The 22,870-nt window shown below is 52.5% G+C and overlaps 1 protein-coding gene across 2 annotated transcripts in view; it reads left to right on the forward strand.

Annotated features, from left to right (window-relative positions):
• The window catches only part of SLC13A2 (solute carrier family 13 member 2), a 38,846-nt gene extending 16,372 nt beyond the window's left edge, over positions 1–22,474 (forward strand). The window contains exons 2-12 of one of the 2 annotated variants that reach the window (XM_036342030.1): positions 14,245–14,373; positions 15,108–15,244; positions 15,353–15,558; positions 16,136–16,316; positions 16,426–16,545; positions 18,251–18,469; positions 18,707–18,795; positions 19,083–19,204; positions 20,354–20,515; positions 21,124–21,261; positions 21,772–21,930. In XM_036342030.1, coding sequence (XP_036197923.1) covers positions 14,275–14,373; positions 15,108–15,244; positions 15,353–15,558; positions 16,136–16,316; positions 16,426–16,545; positions 18,251–18,469; positions 18,707–18,795; positions 19,083–19,204; positions 20,354–20,515; positions 21,124–21,261; positions 21,772–21,930 — 1,632 coding nt within the window. In that variant the 5' untranslated portion in view covers positions 14,245–14,274. Of the gene's footprint in view, positions 1–14,244; positions 14,374–15,107; positions 15,245–15,352; positions 15,559–16,135; positions 16,317–16,425; positions 16,546–18,250; positions 18,470–18,706; positions 18,796–19,082; positions 19,205–20,353; positions 20,516–21,123; positions 21,262–21,771 lie in introns of both variants that reach the window. The other variant, XM_036342029.1, reaches the window with a different exon arrangement.
• The last annotated feature ends 396 nt before the right edge of the window (positions 22,475–22,870 follow it).

Consider the following 22,870-nt stretch of genomic DNA (forward strand, 5'->3'; position numbering starts at 1 on the left):
ATGCCTCCCAGGACCCAAGGGGGCCTAAGAACAGTCTCCCAGTGGCACAGTGTCTGCCAGGACAGAGCTTAGCTAAAATCTACATTGTATTTACGGTGAGAACAATAGGTGGAATTCCTTAATCTGAATCACCTGTACTCCTAAGACCAGTATGTGTGCCCACCTACATACACTTAGAAACCTGTGTAACTAAAATGCCCTTCCTGCAAGCTATTCCTGAAACCCAGAGATAGACTCAGGACTCAGGTGATTCACTGTGGGCATGAAGACTGTACGAGGAATTTGGACCTCACTTCTGGGACCTGCCGCTATCTTTAGAAACTTCCTGGCTCTTGGTTGAGAAGGCAGAGTCCAGGGAACAAGGCAGAGATTTGGGAGCCAGGCAGCTGTGGGTCGAAATCCACTCGGTAGCATGTACAGCCGTGTGACCTTACCCAAGCCTCTCACCCCGAAGGGTCTAGTGTCAGGATGAAATGCGATAACCTGAATGCAGAGAGCATCTGGCACTTGGACGACTCCCTGTGCCCTTGGCCTCTTGTCTGAATGTCTAGTCCCTGGAATATACAATTAGTCTCAGGCCCTGTGCAGATGCCTGACTTCTTTTCCATCGATGATTTCTTTTGTTCAAATAAGCCACTGTGGGCCTCGGTGATTCCTATGAAACGGAAGGCGGGTGTCTCTGGTCACTCCCACCAGAAAGGTGAGTTGTGGTCCCTAAATGTGACCCCGAGCAGCACTGGGACTCTGCACAGTCGAATCTTATGGCTTCTGGGGTACATGGGAGTAGAATTAGAAGAAGTCGGCTTCCAGGGCCAGGGGAATCCCTGGAATAGAGAGAAAAGGTTCCCCAACTTGAACTTTGTCCCCAGATTACCAAATGGTGTGCAAGCTTTTTGGCACCTGCTAAGTGAAGGCCAGGAAGAATCTGCAACTGTACAGTTTCCTGGATGTAATCCAGCAGGGAGGCGCAGGGCTGTCGTGAGGCTCAACGCACAGAGGAGGGTGGGAACACTTCACTCATCATCACTCCTGCCTGCTGTTTGGCTCTTTAGTGGACATAGGCAGGCCTGGCGCCAGCTCAAACTGTGAGGTCGGGACTCTCCCCACTTCTGTTTTCTCTGACCCTCAGAAACCCATTGCTTCCCTTTGGCCTCTTAGAGCAGAAGATGATGCAACAAATTCATAAACATTAAGGTGCAGGGATAGACAAGACAACCCGAATGAGATCAGGCAAAGAATAGGAAGGGAGTCAGCCACCATCACTTGCTTTTGGCAGAGTCTCAAAGGCAGGCAGGGGCTGGGGACACTTTGGGATGGAAAAGGGGAAGGCCCCAGGTGTTCCCTGATTAGAGGCATTGGCAGGGGAAAGCCGGGGCGGGGGGGCGGGGGGGGGGCGCTGCTAACTAGAAGCAGGGCATCCTATATAATTGGTTAGGGGAGCATATTTGGCTTTCACTGGTTGGCCCTGAGTTGGAAGTCGGGGTAGAGAGTGGAGGGCAAAAATGAGGGAAGCTGGAGAAACCAAGATGGCAGCATAGGTAAACACCGGAAATTGCTGCCTCCCACAACAAATTCAAAAATACAACTAAAAGACAAAACAGACATCATCCAGAACTACAGGAAGGATGGCTGAGTGGAAATTCTACAACTAAAAGAAAAGAGAAAAGCACACTGAAACTCAGAGGAGGTATGGAAGTAAAGTGCAGAGGTACGGAGGCGGACGCTGCAAGGGCTGGCAACTGAGGACACGGCTGTCTTTCTGAATCAGGAGGGAGTCACAAGCCCCTGACTGCTCTGAACTCCAGTTCCGGGTGAGTCTCTGGGGACCCAGACTCATACGAGGAGAAACTGGACTGTCTGGCAGCGGACAGAACTCTGAACTCGAGGGCGGCTTTCTCTCAGAGGTGCTTGCAGCGATTACCGATTACCGGGACATTGAGACTCGGGGCCCCTTAGGGCAGGGCTGAGGATCAGCCATAGCTGCTTGCTCCGCCCTGTTGATTCCCTGAGACCCCACCCCACCCAGGCTGCAGCAGAGGCCTTTGCATATGAATGCCCTGGCCCTTTGCAACCTGAAAATTACCTAACAAATTGCAGCTAGGCCAGACAGACCCAGAACTTCCAAGAGAAGGCCCAAGGCCCCACAGCAGCTTGCATTGCTTCACAGCTGGGCCTCATTTGGGCACCTCCAAACCCCAAACAAGGAAGGGGAATCTGCATATCTCTTTGTAGCTCCTGCTGGGTAGCCTCAGGTAGAGGCTAAATTAGCACCTCCTTAGATCCAAGAGCCAGTGTACCCAGTGGTCAGAGTGGGAACATCCAGATTACAACTCCTCAGATCCATAAGGGACACACTCAGGGGGCAGACTCAGTGAGCACCAAAGCCCCAATGAAGCAAGTGTTGCCCCAGAAGGGTGTCTTCAGCACAGAAGTTCTCCCACTGTAGATACAGCTGATTCTCACAGCCAATTGTCCTGGAGGTCAATTCCTCTCAGTGATAACTACAACAATCAAGGCTTAACTACAACAAGACTGTGTACAAAGTCCACAAAGGGGTGCACCAAGAGTGTCCACCTCAGGTAATTGGGGAGGCTGAGCCACTGGGCCCTAGAGGACACCTAGCACAGAAAGCCACTCTACCAACGCAGGGAAGCGTAAAAAATGCGGAGACAAAGAAACAGGTCACAAATGACAGAAATGGAGGAAAGAAAACTATGGATATAGAGTTCAAAACCACGGTTATAAGGTTTTTCAAGAATTTTCTAGAAACCGCCAATAAATTTAGTGGGACCTGGAGGATATGAAAAAAGACCAACTAGAAATTAAGCATACACTGACTGAAATAAAGAATAATATACAGAGATCCAACAGCAGACAAGAGGATTGCAAGAATCAAGTCAAAGATTTGAAATACAAAGAAGCAAAAAATACTCAACCAGAAAAGCAAAAAGAAAAAAGAATCCAAAAATATGAAGATAGTGTAAGGAGCCTCTGGGACAACTTCAAGTGCACCAACATCCGAATTATAGGGGTGCCAGAAGATGAGAGAGAGCAAGATATTGAAAACCTATTTGAAGAAATAATGACAGAAAACTTCCCCTACCTGATGAAAGAAATAGACTTACAAGTCCAGGAAGCGCAGAGAACCCCAAACAAAAGGAATCCAAAGAGGACCACACCAAGACACATCATAATTAAAATGCCAAGAGCAAAAGACAAAGAGAGAATCTTAAAAGCAGCAAGAGAAAAACAGTCAGTTACCTATAAGAGAGTACCCATACGACTGTCAGCTGATTTCTCAACAGAAACTATGCAGGCCAGAAGGGAGTGGCAAGAAATATTCAAAGTGATGAATACCAAGAACCTACAACCAAGATTACTTTATCCAGCAAAGCTATCATTCAGAATTGAAGGTCAGATAAAGAGCTTCACAGATAAGAAAAAGCTAAAGGAGTTCATCACCACCAAACCAGTATTATATGAAATGCTGAAAGGTATCCTTTAAGAAGAGAAAGAAGAAGAAAAAGATAAAGATTCAAACTATGAACAACAAATACACATCTATCAACAAGTAAATCTAAAAATCAAGTGAATAAATAATCTGATGAACAGAATAAACTGGTTGATTATAATAGAATCAGGGGCATAGAAAGGGAGTGGACTGACTATTCTTGGGGGGGAAAGGGGTGTGGGGGATGCGGGAAGAGACTGGACAAAAATTGTGCACCTATGGATGAGGACAGTGGGTGGGGAGTGAGGGCGGAGGGTGGGGTGGGAACTGGGTGGAGGGGAGCTATGGGGGGAAAAAGAGGAACAACTGTAATAATCTGAACAATAAAGATTTAATTAAAAATAAATAAATAAATAAATAAATAAAAATAAAAATCAAGTGAATAAAAAATCTGATGAACAGAGTAAACTGGTGAATATAATAGAACCAGGGGCATAGAAAGGGAGTGGACTGGCAATTCTTGGGGGGAAAGGGGTGTGGCGGTGCAAGAAGATAACTGGACAAAAATCATACACCTATGGATGAGGACAGTGGGAGGGGTAAGGGCAGAGGGTGGGGTGGGAACTGGGTGGAGGAGAGCTATGGGGGGGAAAAAAGAGGAACAACTGTAATAACCTGAACAATAAAGATTTAATTAAAAAAAAAAAGTAAAAAAAAAAAAATGAGGGAAGCTGGTGGTCATTGAGCCAGTCCTGACTGGGGCCAACTGCTATCGAGGCTATGGTTCGGCTGCCTGGGCTGGTTCCTGCAGAGGTTGCAATTTTATATGTGGACTGGCCATTGTTCCCTTTGTATATCAGTCTCCCAGCAGTTTTAGGCATTTGGCAAGGGCTTGTTATTCCTAGAAAGGGTACCACACACCCCTAGCCCACTCTGTACCTCCCCCCGCAAGTCTCTTCAGCCTGGCTTCTCTCCTTGTGGTCACTGTCATTCGGACGCCCAAGACAGGCCCCTGGGAGTATCCTCCTCCATTCCTCCTACCCGACTCTTCAGCCACCACCCAAACCCTTTGTCTTCCACCTCCTAACATCTCTAGCGTCCATCCTCTTTCTCCATCTCCATTGCCATGACCTGCTCTGAGGCCCTGTCATCTCCCCACTGGGTCCCTAGCACTACCTCCTGTGGCCTCCCTGCCTCCAGCCTGTGTCTTCGGATCCATCTGCCACGCTTAGCAGGTGTGAACGCCTTATTTCCATGATTGATTGATTTAGTGATACATGCACGTCATGCTAAATTCAAAGCACACAAACAGTGAAGGAGAGGCCCCCTCCCACCTCTGCCCAGTGCCCTTCCTAGGGCAGTTCTGGCGACCAGCATGGTGTCTGTGCTCCAGAGCAGGGACTTCGCACCCATGGGGATCTGTGGGCGCAACTCAGGCTATCTGTGGACTTGGATGGCAAAAATGACATCTCATTGTCCATACCGCTAAAGGAAAGGTAGCATTTGCTTCTGTTATGAATGTAGACGACACACCACAATAGTGTAAGGACAGTTTTGACTTTGCCACCAGCAAAGTAGAAATCACACATATTTTTACATCACACTAGAGCTGTTGCCAGTACCTTGAAATATTGTTTATGTCCATCCTGACTTCGCAATTGCTGTTAGCCAGTGCTGGTCTTATTAACGAGGAAAAATTCGCATCTATCACGACCTTACCCACTTTTTCATATTTTAATCACTGTATTTCAAGATAGTTGGTTTTTTTTATAATCCTATGTGTATTATTTATTTTTTAAATTTGTTTTTTAGAGATAGAAAGGGAGAGGGAGAGAGACACTGATCGGTTGTCTCCCGTAGGTGCCCCAACCAGGATCGAACCTACAACTTTTCGGTGCACGGGACAGCACTCAAACCAAATGAGCCACGCTGGCCAGGGCAGTATGCATTTTATTTAATGCATTTAAAAACATGATTCTAAGATTATATATATATATATTTGTACACATATTTTTTAGATCACATATGGTAGCATCAGTTTAATCTTTTAATAGAAACACTACCCCCACCATGTCACTCCCTCTGCTTAAAACCCTTCAGGGCCTCCCTTTTCCACCCCATCTTCTTGATAAAGTCCTTGATCCCTCCCAGGGCAGGCAAGGATCTTCCCAGGCATTATGCCCTTCCGAGAATTCATCTTGATCCTTTATGCCTCGTTCTGTTCCCTTTTTGCTTACTTCCTCACCCCAACACCTTTCCCCCACCCACTAAACTCTTATTCATCCCTCAGTACCCCTCAGTGTCTCCTCTCTGGAAGCCTTCCTCAGCCTAGAAGGAGGGAGGCTCAGGGAAGGGGCCCCTTCTCCTACGATCTCACTCTCTGGTCTCTCCTTTGCAAGGATGCTTGGCAGGCTGCCACCCAATGCCTCGCCTCACTCCCTAGACCCAGAAGTGCTTGCTGCCAGCAGCATCCCTACTTGCCAGGGGCAGAGGGGCAGAGGGGCAGAGGGAGTAGCCCGCTCTGTGCTAGCCCATCCCCACCCCCCAGGTTAACCTTCAATCACCAGGAGAAATAAGTTGTGACACCTCTGAGACTGTGGGCATATTTGCTGCTGCCCAACAGCCACAGATCGCTCTGTCCCCGTAATGGGTAAAGGCCGCAATGCCCGCATATCCCACACCTGGCCCACACCTAGGGTCCAGAGTCTGCCCTGGATTCCCTGGCACCTTCATCTTCATGTGTACCTCTTGCATTCACCCTGATTTCCCAGAAGCCCAAGAACACTTTTCTGTCCCAGTGCCAACCCTGCCACCTGCTCACTGCCATCCACAGGCCTTTACAGCGTATAGCTACCTATTCACATCCCTCATTCTTATAATAACCCAGCAAAGTGGGTGTTTCTCTGATTTGTTCATAAGGAAACCTCATAAAAGCGATACTTGTGTGTACAGCTGGGAATGCTCAGTGTCGCTTATCAAAAAAAAAAAAAAATGCTGAGAGGAGTTAAGTAACCTGCCCAAGGACACACAGCAGTAAAGCTGGTTTTGGGTACGCAGGTTTTCTGAACTCTGACCTGTGCTTCCCTTTGCAAAAGAAGCAAGCCGCCAGCCCTCTGAGTAGACATTTCTGGACAGTAATCAAGAAGTTCGTGAAACTAAATGTCCAGCGGGAAACTCTGAAGGGATACAAACGGCTTTGAGGTTAGGGTGTGTATGTTGGGCGGGAGGGTCTATTTCTTCTGTCCACTGTTGGCTTTGCAGGGCAGGCCTATGGGCCAGCTCACACTCAGACTCCCCGAGGGCCAGGGCTGGGCCTGACTCATGTCTGTACCTCTAGTGTCCAACACGCATTCACTCGGAGTGTCAACTCCAACTGGATGCCAGACACCCTCCCGGGGGAGCAGAAGCAGACGTGGACCCTGTTCCCTGGAGTGTATGATCTGAGGACAAAGATTGACAGTAATCCAGAAATTCATGAAACTGAATGTCTCATTACAGACGGTGATGAGTGCTAGGCAGAGGATGTACGGGGGCTTAGGGCGTAAAGATATGGTGACTATACCCCGGCCTGGAAGCCATAGAGGCTTCCCGCAAAAGAAATATTTGAGATTTCAACGCCGAGTAGACATCAGCTGGGCAAAGATGGGCGGGAAGAGCGGAAAGTATGTGCCCAGGCCCTGTGGCCACAGGGAGAGTGAAGCATTTGAGGAGCTGGGAGAGGGCCAGTGCGGCTGCAGCAGAAAGAACAAGGAGGAGAGGCACAGACTAGCCCTGAACTTCTCCTCAGGGCAGCAGGAAACCCTGAAGGGATGTGAGCTGCTTCGAGGTGAGTGTGTGCATGTTGGGTGGGAGGTTGACAGTGGATTAAACAGATTTGCACCTCAAGATCACTCTGACCACAGCAGGAGAAGATGTCAAGGGCCAGAGGGGAAACTAGGGGGTGAACAGGAGGCTACTGCTGGGATCCCGGTGAGAGATGCTGAGGCTTGGACCAGGTTGGTGGCCCAGAGCTGGAGAGGAGTAATGGGGGGCATCCGAGGCATCGACCCAGCAGGATTGGAGGCCTAGGGGGGCTGGTGTTTATTGAATGAGTGTCTGATGAACAGGTTTGATCCCCACATTCTCACTTCTAAGGTGTGGATAGTGACCTTGGCTGCTGGGGTCCAACCCTAGCGGGTCCAGGGGTCCCCAAAGGTGTGGTCGGAGTCGGCAAAGAAGGAATGACACAGAGGCAGCGTTCAGTTGATCAGCATGGTTGGGTTCTCTTGCCAGGTTCTGTAGGTTCTCCAGCCAGGTTCTCCAGCCAGGTTCTGTCCAGGTTCTCCAGCCAGGTTCAGTCACCAGGTTCTAGTCAGGTTCTCTTGCCATGTTCTATCCAGGTTCTGTAGCCAGGTTCTGTCTCTAGGTTCTTCAGCCAGGTTCTCTCGCTAGGTTCTGTCTCTAGGTTCTGTGGCCAGTTTCTGTCCAGGAACTTTTGCCATGTTCTCTCCAGCAAAGTTCTCCTGTCTCTAGGTTCTGTGTCTAGGTTCTGTGTCCTGTTGTCTTGTTACATCTGTATTTATACCAGTTGATTCCAATCCTATCAACCTCTATTCCAAAAGTTACGGCGTTTCTTATCTCCATTCCAGGGAGTAAAGATTATGTAGCTTAAGCATGATTGTTCGTAGTTAAAATGATTAATTACCCGCCTGGCACTTAGTTAAGGGGTTTTATTCCCTCCCTAACTTCAGGGGAAAATCCCTACCTGGGGAAACAACCTTTCTCAGAGAGGTGACCTTGGTTAAAACACATAGTGCCAAGAAGGTGAGCAAACATATTAAGAACAGTATGCCATATATGCCAGGTCCCTTGAAACAGCAAGGATGGACCGGCTCCCGGCACTTGACATAGGACACATGTGGGACCCAGGGAAAAGGATCCCCAGGGCGCTCTCCTCGGTGGGTACCCAAGGGGCTGGCACCTGGCTCAGCACACAAACAGCTCTCTGACCTCAAACCCAAGTGCTCCAAGGTTCAACCAGTAAATGTCAACAAGGCAGTGCTGGACTCCCTGAGTTTCAGTTTCCTCACTTCTCAATGAGTAACGAGAACCACTGCCTCATGGAGATGTGAGAGTGACATGAGCCCTAGCTGGTTTGGCTCAGTGGATAGAGCGTCGGCCTCTGGACTGAAGAGTCCCAGGTTCTATTCTGGTCAAGGGCACATGCCCGGGTTACAGGCTCGATCCCCAGTAGAGGGTGTGCAGGAGGCAGCCGGATCAATGATTCTCTCTCATCATTGATGTTTCTCTCTCGCTCTCTCTCTCCCTTTCTCTCTGAAATCAATGAAAATATTTTTTTTAAAAATGAAATTAGAGAAAATGTATGTAAAGCACCCCCCGTGCTCTGCAGGACACTGTAACCTCCACTCCAGCTCGCCTCTGCCTCACCTCTACATTGCTGGGACTTGCAGAGACCCCTGCGCCCTCTCACACAGAGGTGGGCCTGGAAGTTTAGAGAACTCCCAAGGTGATTCAGGGAGACCACAGGGGTTAGTACGAGGTAATTATTTTCTTTCTCTCTCCTTGGGGATTCTAACGCATTTCTTTCTTTTTTTTTTTTTAATTAAATCTTTATTGTTCAGATTATTACATTTGTTCCTCTTTTTTCCCCCCCAAAACTCCCCTTCTCCCAGTTCCCGCCCCACCCTCCGCCCTCACTCCCCACCCACTGTCCTCATCCATAGGTGCACGATTTTTGTCCAGTCTCTTCCCGCAACTCCCACACCCCTTTCCCCCCCAGGAATAGTCAGTCCATTCCCTTTCTATGTCCCTGATTCTATTATAATCACCAGTTCATTCTGTTCATCAGATTATTTATTCACTTGATTCTTAGATTCACTTGTTGATAGATGCATATTTGTTGTTCATAATTTGTATCTTTACCTTTTCTTCCTCTTCCTTTTCTTAAAGGATACCTTTCAGCATTTCATATAATCCTGGTTTGGTGGTGATGAACTCCTTTAGCTTTTCCTTGTCTGTGAAGCTCTTTATCTGACCTTCAATTCTGAATGATAGCTTTGCTGGATAAAGTAATCATGGTTGTAGGTTCTTAGTATTCATCACTTTGAATATTTCTTGCCACTCCCTTCTGGCCTGCAAAGTTTCTGTTGAGAAATCAGCTGACAGTCGTATGGGTATTCCCTTGTAGGTAACTGAGTTTCTTTCTCTTGCTGTTTTTAAGATTCTCTCTTTATCTTTTGCTCTTGGCATTTTAATTATGATGTGTCTTGGTGTGGTCCTCTTTGGATTCCTTTTGTTTGGGGTTCTCCGCGCTTCTTGGACCTGTAAGTCCATTTCTTTCACCAGGTGGGGGAAGTTTTCTGTCATTATTTCTTCAAATAGGTTTTCAATATCTTGCTCTCTCTCATCTTCTGGCACCCCTATAATTCTGATGTTGGTACGCTTGAAGCTGTCCCAGAGGCTCCTTACACTATCCTCGCATTTTTGGATTCTTTTTTCATTTTGCTTTTCTGGTTGGGTGTTTTTTGCTTCCTCGCATTTCAAATCATTGACTTGATTCTTGCGCTCCTCTGGTCTGCTGTCGGGAGTCTGTATAATATTCGTTATTTCAGTCCGTGTATGCTTAATTTCTAGTTGGTTCCCCAATATAACATCGAGGGTCTCATTAGTTTTCTTGTAGATCTCATTAAGTTTATCGGCAGCTTCTAAACAGTTCTTGAGAGACCTTAAAAGTGTGGTTCTGAACTCTATATCTTCCTTTGACAATTTTGTCCTGTTTCTTTGTCTCCGCATTTTGTTATGCTTCCTTGGTGCACCCCCTAGTGGTCTTTGTTCGCAGTCTTATAGTTAAACCTTGATTGTTGTAGTTAATACCAGGGAGGGTTTGACCACCAGGCCAAGTGGCTATGAGAATCAGCTGTGTCAGCAGTGAGAGAACTTCTGTCCTCTAGGGAGGTGCTAATCTAGCCTTTGCCTGAGGCTATCCGGCAAATGCCTCTGTGCAGGGCTTGGGCGGGGCGGGTCGCACAGGATCAACAGGGTGGGCCGGAGAGAGCAGTTATGGCGGCTCTCAGTCCTGTCCACAGGGGCTCTGCCTCTCTGAGTCCCAGCACCCGCTGCAAAGCTCGGAGAGAAAGCTGCACTCGCTCTGACCGAAGCCAGACAGTCCCGCTTCTCCCGTTTGAGTCTGGGTCCCTAAAGACTCGCCTGTATCTGGAGCTCAGAGTCTGCGACACCCTCCCGATTGAAAACGCCAACCGTGCCCTCCGCCGCCGGCCCGCTCCGCACCTCAGAATTTGACTTCAGCACTGCGCCTCCTCTGGGTGTCCGTATGCGTTTCTCTTTCCTCCTAGTTGTAGGACTTCCACTCAGCCAGCGTTCCTGTGGTTCTGGGTGATGTTTGTTCCGTCTTTTAGTTTCACTTTTGAAGTAGTTGTTCAAGGCAGCAAACTCCGGCATTAACCTATGCCGCCATCTTGGTTCTCCTCTAACCCATTTCTGAGCCATGACTGCCTTTGGTTGTCTGGAGACAACTGTGGGCCCTTCTCAGAAGATTGCTCTGAAATGCACAAAATAAAAATGTGCAGGGTTACAAAGGAAAGCAATGCTTTTGAAATCCAGTTATCACAATATGAAAATAATTCATTGCAATTCAGAAATTTAGGTGCTTCTTCATGAATGCATGGAGTAAGATCTAGTGTTGGTGTCATAACCACCATAATTTCAAAGTAGTGATGGATGTCAACGCCACTTTGAGATAACTGTGGCAACTGATTTGTGTGGGTATCTGTAGCTAACAGCCACAGTCAAACATCTGGGACGAAATCACCGATCGCGCCATTCACAGTTGTACGGTCTTGTTGCCTACGTTCACAACCTCAGTTAGATGTTAGCAGAAAAGTGAACTTGTTTTCTGATTGGACTTGACGGATTTTTGGAATTCCACGCCCCAGTGGAGAACCCCATGAACCAGGAGGGACAGGTCAGCAAGTCCTGAGGCAACAGCTGGACAGACTCCCCAGGAAGGTGGGAGGCGGACCCGGAGCCACAGCCCCCTGGCCAAGGAAGGCTCCTGGATGGAACTGTGAAACCAGTTTTGGGTTTTGGTCCATAGACAGATAGACAGACATGGAGAGGGACACAGAGACGTTGTAATGGGGTAAGGGAGCCATAGATTGAACACACCGGAGCTCACAGGGGCTGGTTTGACTATTAACAGCTCCCTTTGGAGCGCGGAAATGGGTTCTCAGAAGTGAGGGAACTTGCCCAGAGCCAGGCAACAGGAAACGGCAGGCCCCACCGTACATAGGGCCTGATGCACCCCAGTGGCCACAGCAAGCCTGAAGCTGGGGACACCCCTCAAATGCAAGGAATCAAGGGTAGAAGGTAAAAGCTGGGGCTCAAGAACCAGGTGGCCTGGCTTCTCCACTTACTTGTGTGACTTTGAGACATTTACTTAATGTATTTGTGCTTTTGTTTGTTATCTGTGAAATGGGAACAATAGCCATTACCTCACAGAGCAACTAAATGCGATTAAAAAACATCGCAAGAGCCCTAGCTGGTTTGGCTCAGTGGATAGAGCTGCGGCTTGTGGACTGCAGGGTCCCGGGTGGGTTCGATTCTGGTCAAGGGCATGTACCTCGGTTGCAGGCCTATCCCCGGCCCTGGTCAGACGTGTGCGGGAGGCAGCCAATTGATGTGTCTCTCACATCGATGCTTCTGTCTCTCCCTCTCCATAATATTAGTTTCTTTCTAAAGGATTAACAACAACACATCTGAAGCACAGCACAGTGATTGGCACAAAGTAGTCCTCTGCGTTCTTCTGCTGTCGCGATTAGCAGAGCTTTCTTCTGATTCGGCAGTAAGGGTCCGCCCCAGCCCCCCTCCTTGGGGTCGCCAGGGACCAGAGGGGCTGGCCTGCCCTTAGCCCCAGGGGAGGATGAGTAACTGGCCAGGACAATCTTTGCAGATGAAAAAATGGTCGAGAAAACTGCAGCTTCAGCAGAATCAGCCTCCTGCTGGGGGAGGAGCGGGTCTCTGGGGGAGGAGTGGGTCTCTGGTCAAGGGTCAAGGTGGCCCCACCCCTGGAGCCCAGGAGTCCTTGTCTGGGGTAAGGAGCGGTGGTGGCGGTTTATTGGAAAGGAACTGAGCCTGGCATCAGTTGGACAGACGTGGCTCTCCAGCAGGGCCGAGTGCAGTACCACTCCGGGAGCGCCAAGTATGTAGACGATGGGAGAACTCTTGGAGCTACACAGTCCGGGCACCTGGCCTGGGTCCCGTGCTGCCTCTGCCACTCCCTGGCTCTGCGGCCTGAGCAAGCCACTTGCCCTCTCAAGCTCATCTCTAACGGGACCACCACACCCACCCTAACGGCTGTTTGAGTTTATGCAACACCATAAAACAACCAGCTCCTAAAAACTGCTCCATACATCGGAGCTTCTTCTTCCCCTCCGGGGCCCACCCCAAGCCCAAGCTTCAGGGTACTAGGGCATGAGGTACAAAGGGGTGAGCGCAGCCTGTAGCAGGTGGAGAAAACATGAGGGCAGGGCAACTGAGACAGGAAAGAGAGGAGAGGCCCCCTAGCCCCAGCATACACTCCCTTCCCTTTGGCAAACAAAGAATTGGCAGGTGCCCCTGAGGAGGCTGGGATGTGGGCACCGTTCTCTGCACCCCGCTTCCGCAGGCTTCCTTCTGGCTAATGATTCCCCCGCCTTCCCTGCCAGCCCTGCAAAGAGGCTCTGTCAATGAGTGTGTGTGTGTTGCGGGGGGGAGGGGGGGGGGGGGGGGGGGGGGAATGGCGCTGATATTAGGAGTTGACTGACTTCCATTCCTGCTCCAGGCCTGAGGCCAGGCCTCTCTAGACTTGGAGGCCTTGTCACAGAAAGGAGAGCCTCTGGTACCCAAAGAGTCACTCTTATGACTCAGGGTTTACCCCACAATTCCCTGCACAAAGCAGGGATAGGAGGACCTCTCATATGTTCTATAAAACGTGAATGGCGTCTCCTAGAGCTGTGCAGTGCAGTGATCATGCCAGGATAGCTAGGAAGGAAACGCTCAGCCATTCCCCAAACTCTCCAATGATTCGTTTATTCAGAATAGATTTGCTCACCCTAGCCAGTTTGGCTCAGTGGATAGAGCATCACTCTGCAGACCAAAGGGTCCTGGGCTCGATTCTGGTCAAATGCACATACCTTGATTGCAGGCTCCTCCCTGGCCTGGGGCCCAGGTCAGGGCTTGTGCAGGAAGCAACCAATCGATGTGTTTCTCTCACATTGATGTTTCTCTCTGTCTTTCCCTCTCTCTCCCACTCTCCCTAAAAATCTCCTTGAGTGAGGATTAAACAAACAAACAAACAGAAACAAGAGTAGATTTGCTCTGAAGTCTGCTGGGTCTTGAGCTCCAAGGATCCGAATGCAATGGGAACAAATGCTAATTAAATCATCATACAAACAAATACATTCTCCCAGGCTCTGATAAAGCCTGGGCACCACTGTCCAGGCACCAGGCTGGCAGCCCCCATCTCATCTAGGGATCCTCCCCTGAGCCTCCACAGTCCCCTGGGCTGGGTGGGGCCTCTCCAGCCCCTCCCCAAGGTCAAAGTGATGAGTGCCTTGCTTTGGTTTCTATTTCCATTTTGAAATGGGACTTTGGGCTCAAAAATCAGTGACTGTGGGTCTCACGGGCTCTCTCTACACCCTTACAAATGGCCTGTCTTCTCCAGGGGCAGGAGGTGACAACTTTGGGATCCAGGCCTTCCCCCTTCAAAAACTCTGCCCCTCTCCTCCCACCCACAGGAAGCCTACTGTGCCTACTCCATCATCATCATGGCGCTCTTCTGGTGTTTCGAGGCCCTGCCCCTGGCTGTCACCGCCCTCTTCCCCCTCATCCTGTTCCCCATGATGGGCATCATGGATGCCGCCGAGGTAAGCCTCCCCCGTCCACAGGAAGAAGGGTTCCCGGGGAGGGAGGGGTGTACTCTAGGATGCTCCTGGCCCAGGAGGCCTCACCATAGGCAGGGCCCACAGCAGAGGCCCCCCGTCTCTGCTCTGCAGGTCAGAGAGCACTGAGGGAGGAATCAGCTAGAAGGCAAGGGAGAGGACATTCTAGAAGTGCCAAGTGTGGGGCTGGTGTTGAGAGTTAATTCAAAGGGGGAGTGATGAGGCTTAAGCCAGGGAGGTGGAAAGGCCTGGTGACAGAGGGGCCTTGGAGTCCAGCTGAAGAGCTTGATTCCTCTCGTTCAGTGGCCCTTAAACTTGAGTGCTGGTGAAAACATAGGGCCCACCCCAGAGTTTCTGATTCAATAGATCTGGGGCAGGGTCTAAGCATTTCATTTCTAGCAAGTTCCAAGAACCACTGCTCTAGTTTCTAGAAGCGACGCTGAATTATCATCTCCCAGTCCATGGCTGTAAACACGAGTGGGATCAGGCTGGATTATCTGCTTCCCAGTCACTCCCGAGGGGAGAATGAAGGAGTCTGGCAGGAAGAGAGGAACCTGGTTAATATTAAATAACTCGGAATCCAAAGACCATTTCCATTTGGTTCCAAGAGCCCAGGAACCAACTTCTGTTTGTGGGGATGTCAGTGACTACACCCCAGAAGCCCAGGGGCACAGGAGACCCCAGGGTCTTCCTGCCTCTCAGCTGTCCCTGCCTACCAGGTCTGCATCGAGTACTTTAACGACACCAACATCCTGTTCATCGGGGGGCTGCTGGTGGCCATTGCTGTGGAGCATTGGAATCTGCACAAGCGCATCGCCCTCCGCGTGCTCCTCATCATCGGGGTGCGGCCTGCTCTGTGAGTTCCCACAAACCAGGGCAGGAGAAACCAAGGCCAGTGGCCTTCTGGGCACCCAATCCCTGCTGGGGCCCTGGAGCACAAGTGTGTCTGTCTGTCCGTTCCTAGGCTGATGCTGGGCTTCATGATGGTCACAGCCTTCCTGTCCATGTGGATCAGCAACACGGCCACCACGGCCATGATGGTGCCCATCGCACACGCTGTCCTGGAGCAGCTGCACAAGGCACCCCAGGACAAGGACGCCGAGAAGGGCAGTGACAACCAAACCTTCGAACTTCAGGAAACAAGCCCCCAGAAGGAAGTGACCACACTTGGTGAGAACGATGAGGCTGCACCTTGCTCCAACCCTTCCACTCTTGAGGGGGGGCGGGCGGGGGGGTCTGAGGGACATCCCTTCCCAGGGCTGGCCGTCTTGGGTCTTTTAGGGAAAGAGGGAGGCAAGAAGCGCTGTGGTCAACTTCTCCTGGTTTTCCTGGGATTTTCCCATGTGCTGGGAACCCCCCACAGTCCTGGGAAAACCAAGATGCCAGGTCACCCTGCAAGCAGAGAGCTGGAGTCTGGGTGGGCCAAGAGGGGTTCAGGGTCCATTCTTCCTGTGTGGCTTTGATGATCCTGTGCCCTTTTCCATGCCTCAGTTTCCCGAGAGAGAGAGAGAGAGAGAGAGAGAGAGAGAGAGAGAGGGTTGGGCCAGATGGTGTCTGAGGTCATCCTAACCTGAGACTCCGGGGGTGCTGAGCATTTGCAGGCCTAGAGGCGGCCTCTGCTCCCAGGAATGGGGGCTACTCACTGACAAGGCACCCCGCCTGCACCCCAGGGACCAGGGCGCTCCAGCCATGATCTCCGGAGCTGCCCTGCACCCCCTCTCCAACCTGAGCTCTCGCTTGTTCCCAGATAACGGGCAGGTCCACCCTGTCCCACCTGGTCCTTTGGAGCCAAAGGCACAGAGGACCCAGGAACAGCTCCGCTTTTCCCAGGGCATGAGCCTGTGCGTGTGCTACTCGGCCAGCATTGGGGGCATCGCCACACTGACTGGTACCACACCCAACCTGGTGCTGCAAGCCCAGGTCAACATGTGAGTGACTGACAGATGGGGCGTCTGCACTCTCACTGGGGGGGAGGCGGGGGATGGGGCCTGGTGGTCGCCAGGCAACGTCACTCAGCAACCTGCCTCCCCCCTTCAGTATCTCCAAAAATGCCAATGTGGTGAATTTTGCCTCCTGGTTCGGTTTTGCCTTCCCCGCCATGATCATCTTGCTGCTGCTTGCCTGGGTGTGGCTTCAGTTCCTCTTCCTGGGGTTCAAGTAAGTGGCAGAATGGGTGAGGGAGGCCCAAGCCCCTGCCCTTATCCCCTGGGTACCCAGATCGCCATTGTGGAAATGACAAAATCACCACCCCAGTGAAAAGGCCTCTCCCTCCCAAGGCCCCTCCGTGCACTTTGCAGCCCCCCTCCCCCATGTGAGGTAATTACTGGACCAAGAGTATTATTATCCTTTAGCAGATGAGCAAACTGAGGCTGGAGGTAAGAGGTGCACAACTAGGTTTGTCAGTGCTGGGACAGAAAACCAGGTCTGATGCCCAGGCCAGGTCCCATTCCACAGCAACACTCCACAGTCCTTTGGTAAGTGCTTGAGGAGAACGCACTGGGAATGTGTTGCACCACAACTGGATTCCTAGCCCTGTGCTAGGCACTGGAGATACTAACAGACATAAGGCACAGTCCCTGTCCTTGGAGCTCACCCTCTGATGGGTGATGGTATGGGGGGGCCGTGACATAGGGAAGCCCAGGTGCAGTGGGAGCACAGCCCAGGTGAGTGGGGGTTCCAGAGGCCCCCGAGGAGATGATGCCAGAGCTGAATCTTGTAAAACTAGAAGTCAGCCAGGTAGAGAATGGGGTAAAGGCATCCCAGGCACCTTGTCCCAAAGCACAGAGGCAAGAAAGAACACGAAACGTTTGGGAGAACTCTAGTTCCCTGTGGTTGAAACCTAAAGAACAAAAACGGAATATCTGGAGATGAAGTTAGAGAATAAGCGAGGGCAGGATTTTGGATGATTTTGTGTGCCATATAGTTAGGACCTTGCCCTTGAGGCCGAGTAGGAAATAGTTTTTATTCTTACTAACAACCCTCCGTTACTTGTAGTCATTAGAGTTCTGAGTTGAAAAAAACTGAGCTAGGGCTCAGTAGGAAGAGTCTGTGATTGATTGGTCATGTCTGCCATGAGTACAGGATAAGAGTGGTGATATGAGTGGTACTGTGGTGTGAGTTATTTGCCCTTCCTGCCCAGGCAGTGGGGAGCCACTGGAAGTTTTTAAGCCTGGTTGCTATACTTTGGAAAAATCACGTGGGCGTGTGTGAGGAGGATGGATTCAGGTTGGGGGCTGGTACAGGCAAGGTGGTAGTCGAAGAGACCAGTACAGTGCCAGGCACCAGGGGGGATTCAAAGATGTGCGAAGCATGGTCCTTGCCCTTGTAGAAGTCATCATCCAACAGGGGAATTGGGATTTGCCCAAGTGAAAAGTGAACATGAGGTAAGTAAGCGGCCTACAGAAATGGGCTAAAGCCCTTTGTGCGTCTGGGGACGATCAGGGTGGGGCTCAGGCTGGCAGAGGATGCCCAGAAACTGGTCGGAGAGGGAGGGGAGGATTTCCTGAAAAGCTGCTGGAGGAGGGGAGCAGTGAGTCAGAGCCAGAAGGAGGCATGGGGTCCTCCTCACTCTGGGCAAGGGAGGGCGTGGCTCAAGAGACGCCTTGGAGGGATCGGGGTCAGTGGGGCAAATGGAGCAGGGCCAAGCATGGGGGCCCCCAACCCCAACCTGTCTCTTCCTCAGGACCCCCTCCCCCCAAGTCTTCAGCTCTTCTTCCAGAAACGGGTGGAGTCAGGGCCTTAGTGTAACACCTCTGAGGCGGCCTCTGCAGCCTCAGCCTTTCCATCACTCAGAGGCCCCTGTTCCCCGGCCGGCCGGCCTGGTGCAAGGCCCTCAGGAGCTGCCCTGCCCCTCTCCCTGCAGCTTCCGGAAGAACTTCGGCATGGGCGAAGAGGCACGAGCTCAACAGCAGGCAGCCGTCCGCGTCATCCAAACAGAGCACAGGCGGCTGGGCCCCATGACCTTCGCCGAAATGGCTGTCACCTTTCTCTTTGTCCTCCTGGTCATCCTCTGGTTCACCCGGGAGCCAGGCTTCTTCCCTGGTTGGGGCAACCTGGCTTTTTCCAATAACCAGGGAGAAAGGTGAGCATTCCGGGGGGAGGGGATACTGCAGGGGCTCCCCTAGCTAAAGGAGGAGGGGAGGGAGCAGGGCCCCAAGAGCAGAACAGAAGGTAACACTGGAGGGTGGGGGAGAGGACACTTGCCAGAAGGGGTTGGCCGGTTGGTGAGTGGGGTGGGACTCCTCTCCACCGCCTCCTCCACCCTGCATCCCTGAGCAGCCCCGAGCCGCTAAGCCTGCCCTCCCTGCCCCACCTGTAGCATTGTGTCGGACGGGACAGTGGCCATCTTCATGGGCATAATAATGTTCATCGTGCCTTCCAAGATCCCAGGGCTGACTCCGAATCCAGGTAAGCACCTGGGCTGGGGCAGGGAAGGGCCTCCGGGCAGCCCCTGCCTTCCGGGGTAAGAAGTGCCTCTTAGACCATATTTGGCAGGATTAGACAAAGCCCTGAGAGGTTGGTGTGACTTACCAAGAACACGGGGAGTCAGGGACAAAATTGGGATATTGCAAAACTGGGGTCCTCCTCCCGCACGCATTAAGCTCTGATAGGAACCCATACAGGAGGCCCCAAGTGGAAGAGAGGGAAGGGCCTGTTGACTCTCGCTAACCCATCCTCTTCTGCCTGGGGAGTAGAAAAACCCGGGAAGCTGAAGGCCCCGCCTGCCCTCCTCAACTGGAAGACAGTGAATGAGAAAATGCCCTGGAATATCGTTTTCCTGCTGGGTGGTGGCTTTGCCCTGGCCAAGGGCAGTGCGGTGAGAAACCCCTGCCCTTTCCCCAGCCTGTTTCAGGGAGACCCTGTGGCAGGGAAAGAGGGGCCATGCTTCAGTCCCTCAGAGGGGAGACTTGATCCCTGCTTCGGCGCCCCCTGGTGGCCACGTCGTTAGAGTGTCATCTGAGAAGCGGAAGAAACAAGCCAGAGATCTTTCCCCAGTTGGGTTCTCAAAGCCAAAGGGGAGGCAGATTTCTCTGGTGGGCAGGGACTGTTCTCCACGACACCCCCACCCTAACCCCCCCCCCACACACACACACACACACTCCACCCCCTCACCCCTTCCAGACAGAGAATATACTGTAATGTCTTTAGCACCTGAGAGTAGTTGGCTTCGGGTTGACAGGGTTAGCGGGCTATAGCCACCAGGGGGCGCTGTGATCACATCCAGCCAGGCTCTGGAGACAAGGGCATCATTCTCAGAGCCTCCATCCAAGAGGGAAATCCCTGAACTTGCACACCTGGGCCTCAGTGTTCCCACTAAGCTCATTCGCTGCAAAGACAGGAGGCAGCTTCCCTGGGTCAGGGATTGGTGCTGGGGACTCCTAAGTCCAAGGTTAGTTCACCCATCAAGCGTTCACCAACTGTGCCAAGCTCTGTGCTGGGTGCTGGGTGCTGGGTGCTGGGTGCTGGGTGCTGGGTAGGCAGCATTGGCTCGCAATCTAGCATTACAGTGGGCAGGACAAGACCTCGGAGCTCTTCTGACCCTGGGGACAGTCCCCACGCGCCTGTCAGCCTCCTCCCAGCCTCTGACCCTTCCCCACTCTCCCTCCTCGAGCTGCTGCGTGAGCCCTGGGCTAGAGAGGGCAGAGAGAGGGCGAAGGCTGGCCAGAGACCTCCTGAGAGAGGTCGGGAGAAGTCTTGACTCCCACCAAGCCCCAGGTTTCCCAAGGGCCCTTTGGCCCCTTCGGCTCCTTTGGCTCCTCATCTGACCCTTCTCCCCACACCCAACTGTTCTTCAAGAGCAGGAGAGGGGCCCTTGGTTCTGGCTGGTTCTTCCCTCCCAAGCTGCTCTTGGTTTTGAAGAACCTAGAGAGGTGTGGACAGGAAGGTGACCCTCCCAGAGCCTCAGCAGGGGACTCCGGGACCCCAGGCAGCCCCCCCCTCACATACCAGCCTCTTCTGCCCACAGGAATCAGGCCTGTCTGAGTGGCTGGGGGACAAGCTGACCCCACTGCAGAGCGTGCCGCCTCCTGCCATTGTCTGTATCCTCTGCCTCCTGGTTGCCATCTTCACTGAGTGCACCAGCAACGTGGCCACCACCACACTCTTCCTGCCCATCCTGGCCTCCATGGTGAGTTGGCCCAGCAGACACGCCTCCTCCAGGCATCCCTCCTGTCCACCCCGACTCAGGGGCCCCACCCGTGGGTCACAGTGACCTGTCTGCGCCTCCTCTCATTGCCGGGAGAGGACCACGCTTCCCGGGGCTCTCCAGCTACCTTGGGCCCCAAAGGCCCCAGGCCCCTGACTCATCCCATCCCTGGTGACGTCACCCCTTGAGTATCTTGATGGGCTCACTGGTGGCCTCCCCCACCTCCACACCCTAGCCCCTGTTCTGGTCATTCCTGAGGTGATGGGATAAAATTGCTCCCCGGAGCGTCCCCAGCCCCTTCCCACAGCCTTTGATGACACCCGGGGCCCCTTTGAGATCCGTTTTATGGGCCCCTCCCCTCACCACACCCCAAAGGGCAGGGCCACACAGTCATTCCCTCCAGAGAGGTCAAGGGGCCCTTCCCAGGTCACCCAGTACCTTCTGGCAGAAGTGGTGGGTTCATGCCCCGAGTATGTGTTGGGGGCGGGGGGGTTGTCCCTCAAAGGGGGGAAGCAGGAGTATTGGGAGCCACACCTTTCCCTCTGGGATGGGTACTGCCATCAACTCTGCCCACTGTTCCCCCCTTCCAGGCTAAGGCCATCTGCCTCAACCCTCTCTATGTCATGCTCCCTTGCACTCTGGCCGCCTCCCTGGCCTTCATGCTGCCTGTGGCCACCCCGCCCAATGCCATCGCCTTCTCCTTTGGAGGAATCAAAGTGTCTGATATGGTGAGTGGCAGGGCCCCGATGTCTCAGCACTGCCTTCTGCTCCGTCTTCCCATCTCGGTGGACTACAAAGTAGCAAGAAGCCCCTGAGACTCTCAGCTGAGCATGGACCTTGTCTGGGGTCGGGGGCGCAGGGAGGTTGGCATATGACCCCCAGTTTGAGCATCTTTAGGCCCTGCCAGGCCCAAGCCATGTGAGAGGATGAGAAAGGAGTGAGGAATTTAGGGAAGATTCCAAGGTGCCAAGCAGCCACTCGCGGGGAGATGGACTCAGAGGGAACCAGGCCCAAGATCAGGGAAGCTCTTGGAGGAGCTTCCCTTTCCCCTCTTAGCCCTGGGAATAAAGCCAGAGGCCAGGGCACTGCCTGGAGCTGCAGGTTAGATGCAAGGGAGGACTTCCCAAGGGCGAATTTTGCTAGTGACAGCTTCTGGGCACCTGTGGACACCGAAGGGGTGGGTGCTGGCCCAGCTCAGCAGCTGCCCTGCTCACTCACACTGATTCTCTGCAAACCAGGTCCGGGCGGGATTCCTGCTCAACATCTTGGGCGTGCTGGTCATCATGCTGGCCATCAACACCTGGAGCATCCCCATCTTCGACCTGAACACCTTCCCCTCCTGGGCCTTAACCAACGCAACCCACTGCCTGGCGAACGCCACCGCGCCTGGCCCCTAGACCGGGGTACAGTCTGGCCAAGACCAGGAAGATCCAAGCCGTTCCTACTCCTCTAAGTCGGAGGAGACACCCAGGCTCCACGCCGGACAATGAGACAAGGGCACATGTGTGCATTGCCTCCTGTGTATCTGAGGAATGTGTGTGTGCACTCAGTCCTGTGTCTGAAGAAAATGTGTAGATAGTATGTACGTGTCTGTGTGAGGAGGGTGTGTCACGTGAGGATGTCGGGGGGGGGGGGAGGTTGTGTGTGTGCATATGATCTTAGGTGTGTGTGCTTAATAGTGCATGTATGTGAGTTCCCAGATAATGTAACGTGCCCTTTCTAGCACCCCAGGTCTTGGTCTCCCCAGCGTGGTGGGTAACCAGACCCCTTCACACTGTATTTATTGAAACTCAAGGTTGGGGTGGTCTGGGCAGCCGGGCCTGCCAGCAGTTGACATGGCAACAGCCTCTGGGACCAGCCCGGCATACTGAGCTCTCCACAGCCTCTCCGGTTAGGGGGAAGGGCTCAAATACTAGGTACATTAAAGTCTTTTTCAGTAGAGTCTGGGATGGTTTTTCACAGCGCTTTCCAGGGCTGGTCCACCACATGGTTCAGGCCTTAGGTTGGGGATTATGGTCGGAAGGGACCTGACTTTGTCCCGTGTGGCAGCCCCCCTTGCCACCCTTCCCACCCAGGAGAGAAGGTAATGGCCAGGGACCCCTGCCAAGGCCAGTCAAGTGGGCGCAGCCACCCAGGGAAGCAGCAGTGACATCACCCGGCCGGGCTAATTGGGAGCTGCCAGTCGCTGCGTGTCTTTGGGAAAACCGGCCTCCGGTTCCCAGAGCACTCCCTGGGTATTTACATAAAACCCTCTGCCCCTGCCAATTCCTCACCGACCCTTCCTCCAGCCGGAAAAACCAGTCCCACCAGACCAGGGGAGGCAGGCTGACCCGTGCT

The sequence above is a fragment of the Myotis myotis genome, unplaced genomic scaffold (genome assembly GCF_014108235.1).
Source record: "Myotis myotis isolate mMyoMyo1 unplaced genomic scaffold, mMyoMyo1.p scaffold_m19_p_17, whole genome shotgun sequence".
NCBI classification, from domain to species: Eukaryota; Metazoa; Chordata; class Mammalia; order Chiroptera; family Vespertilionidae; genus Myotis; species Myotis myotis.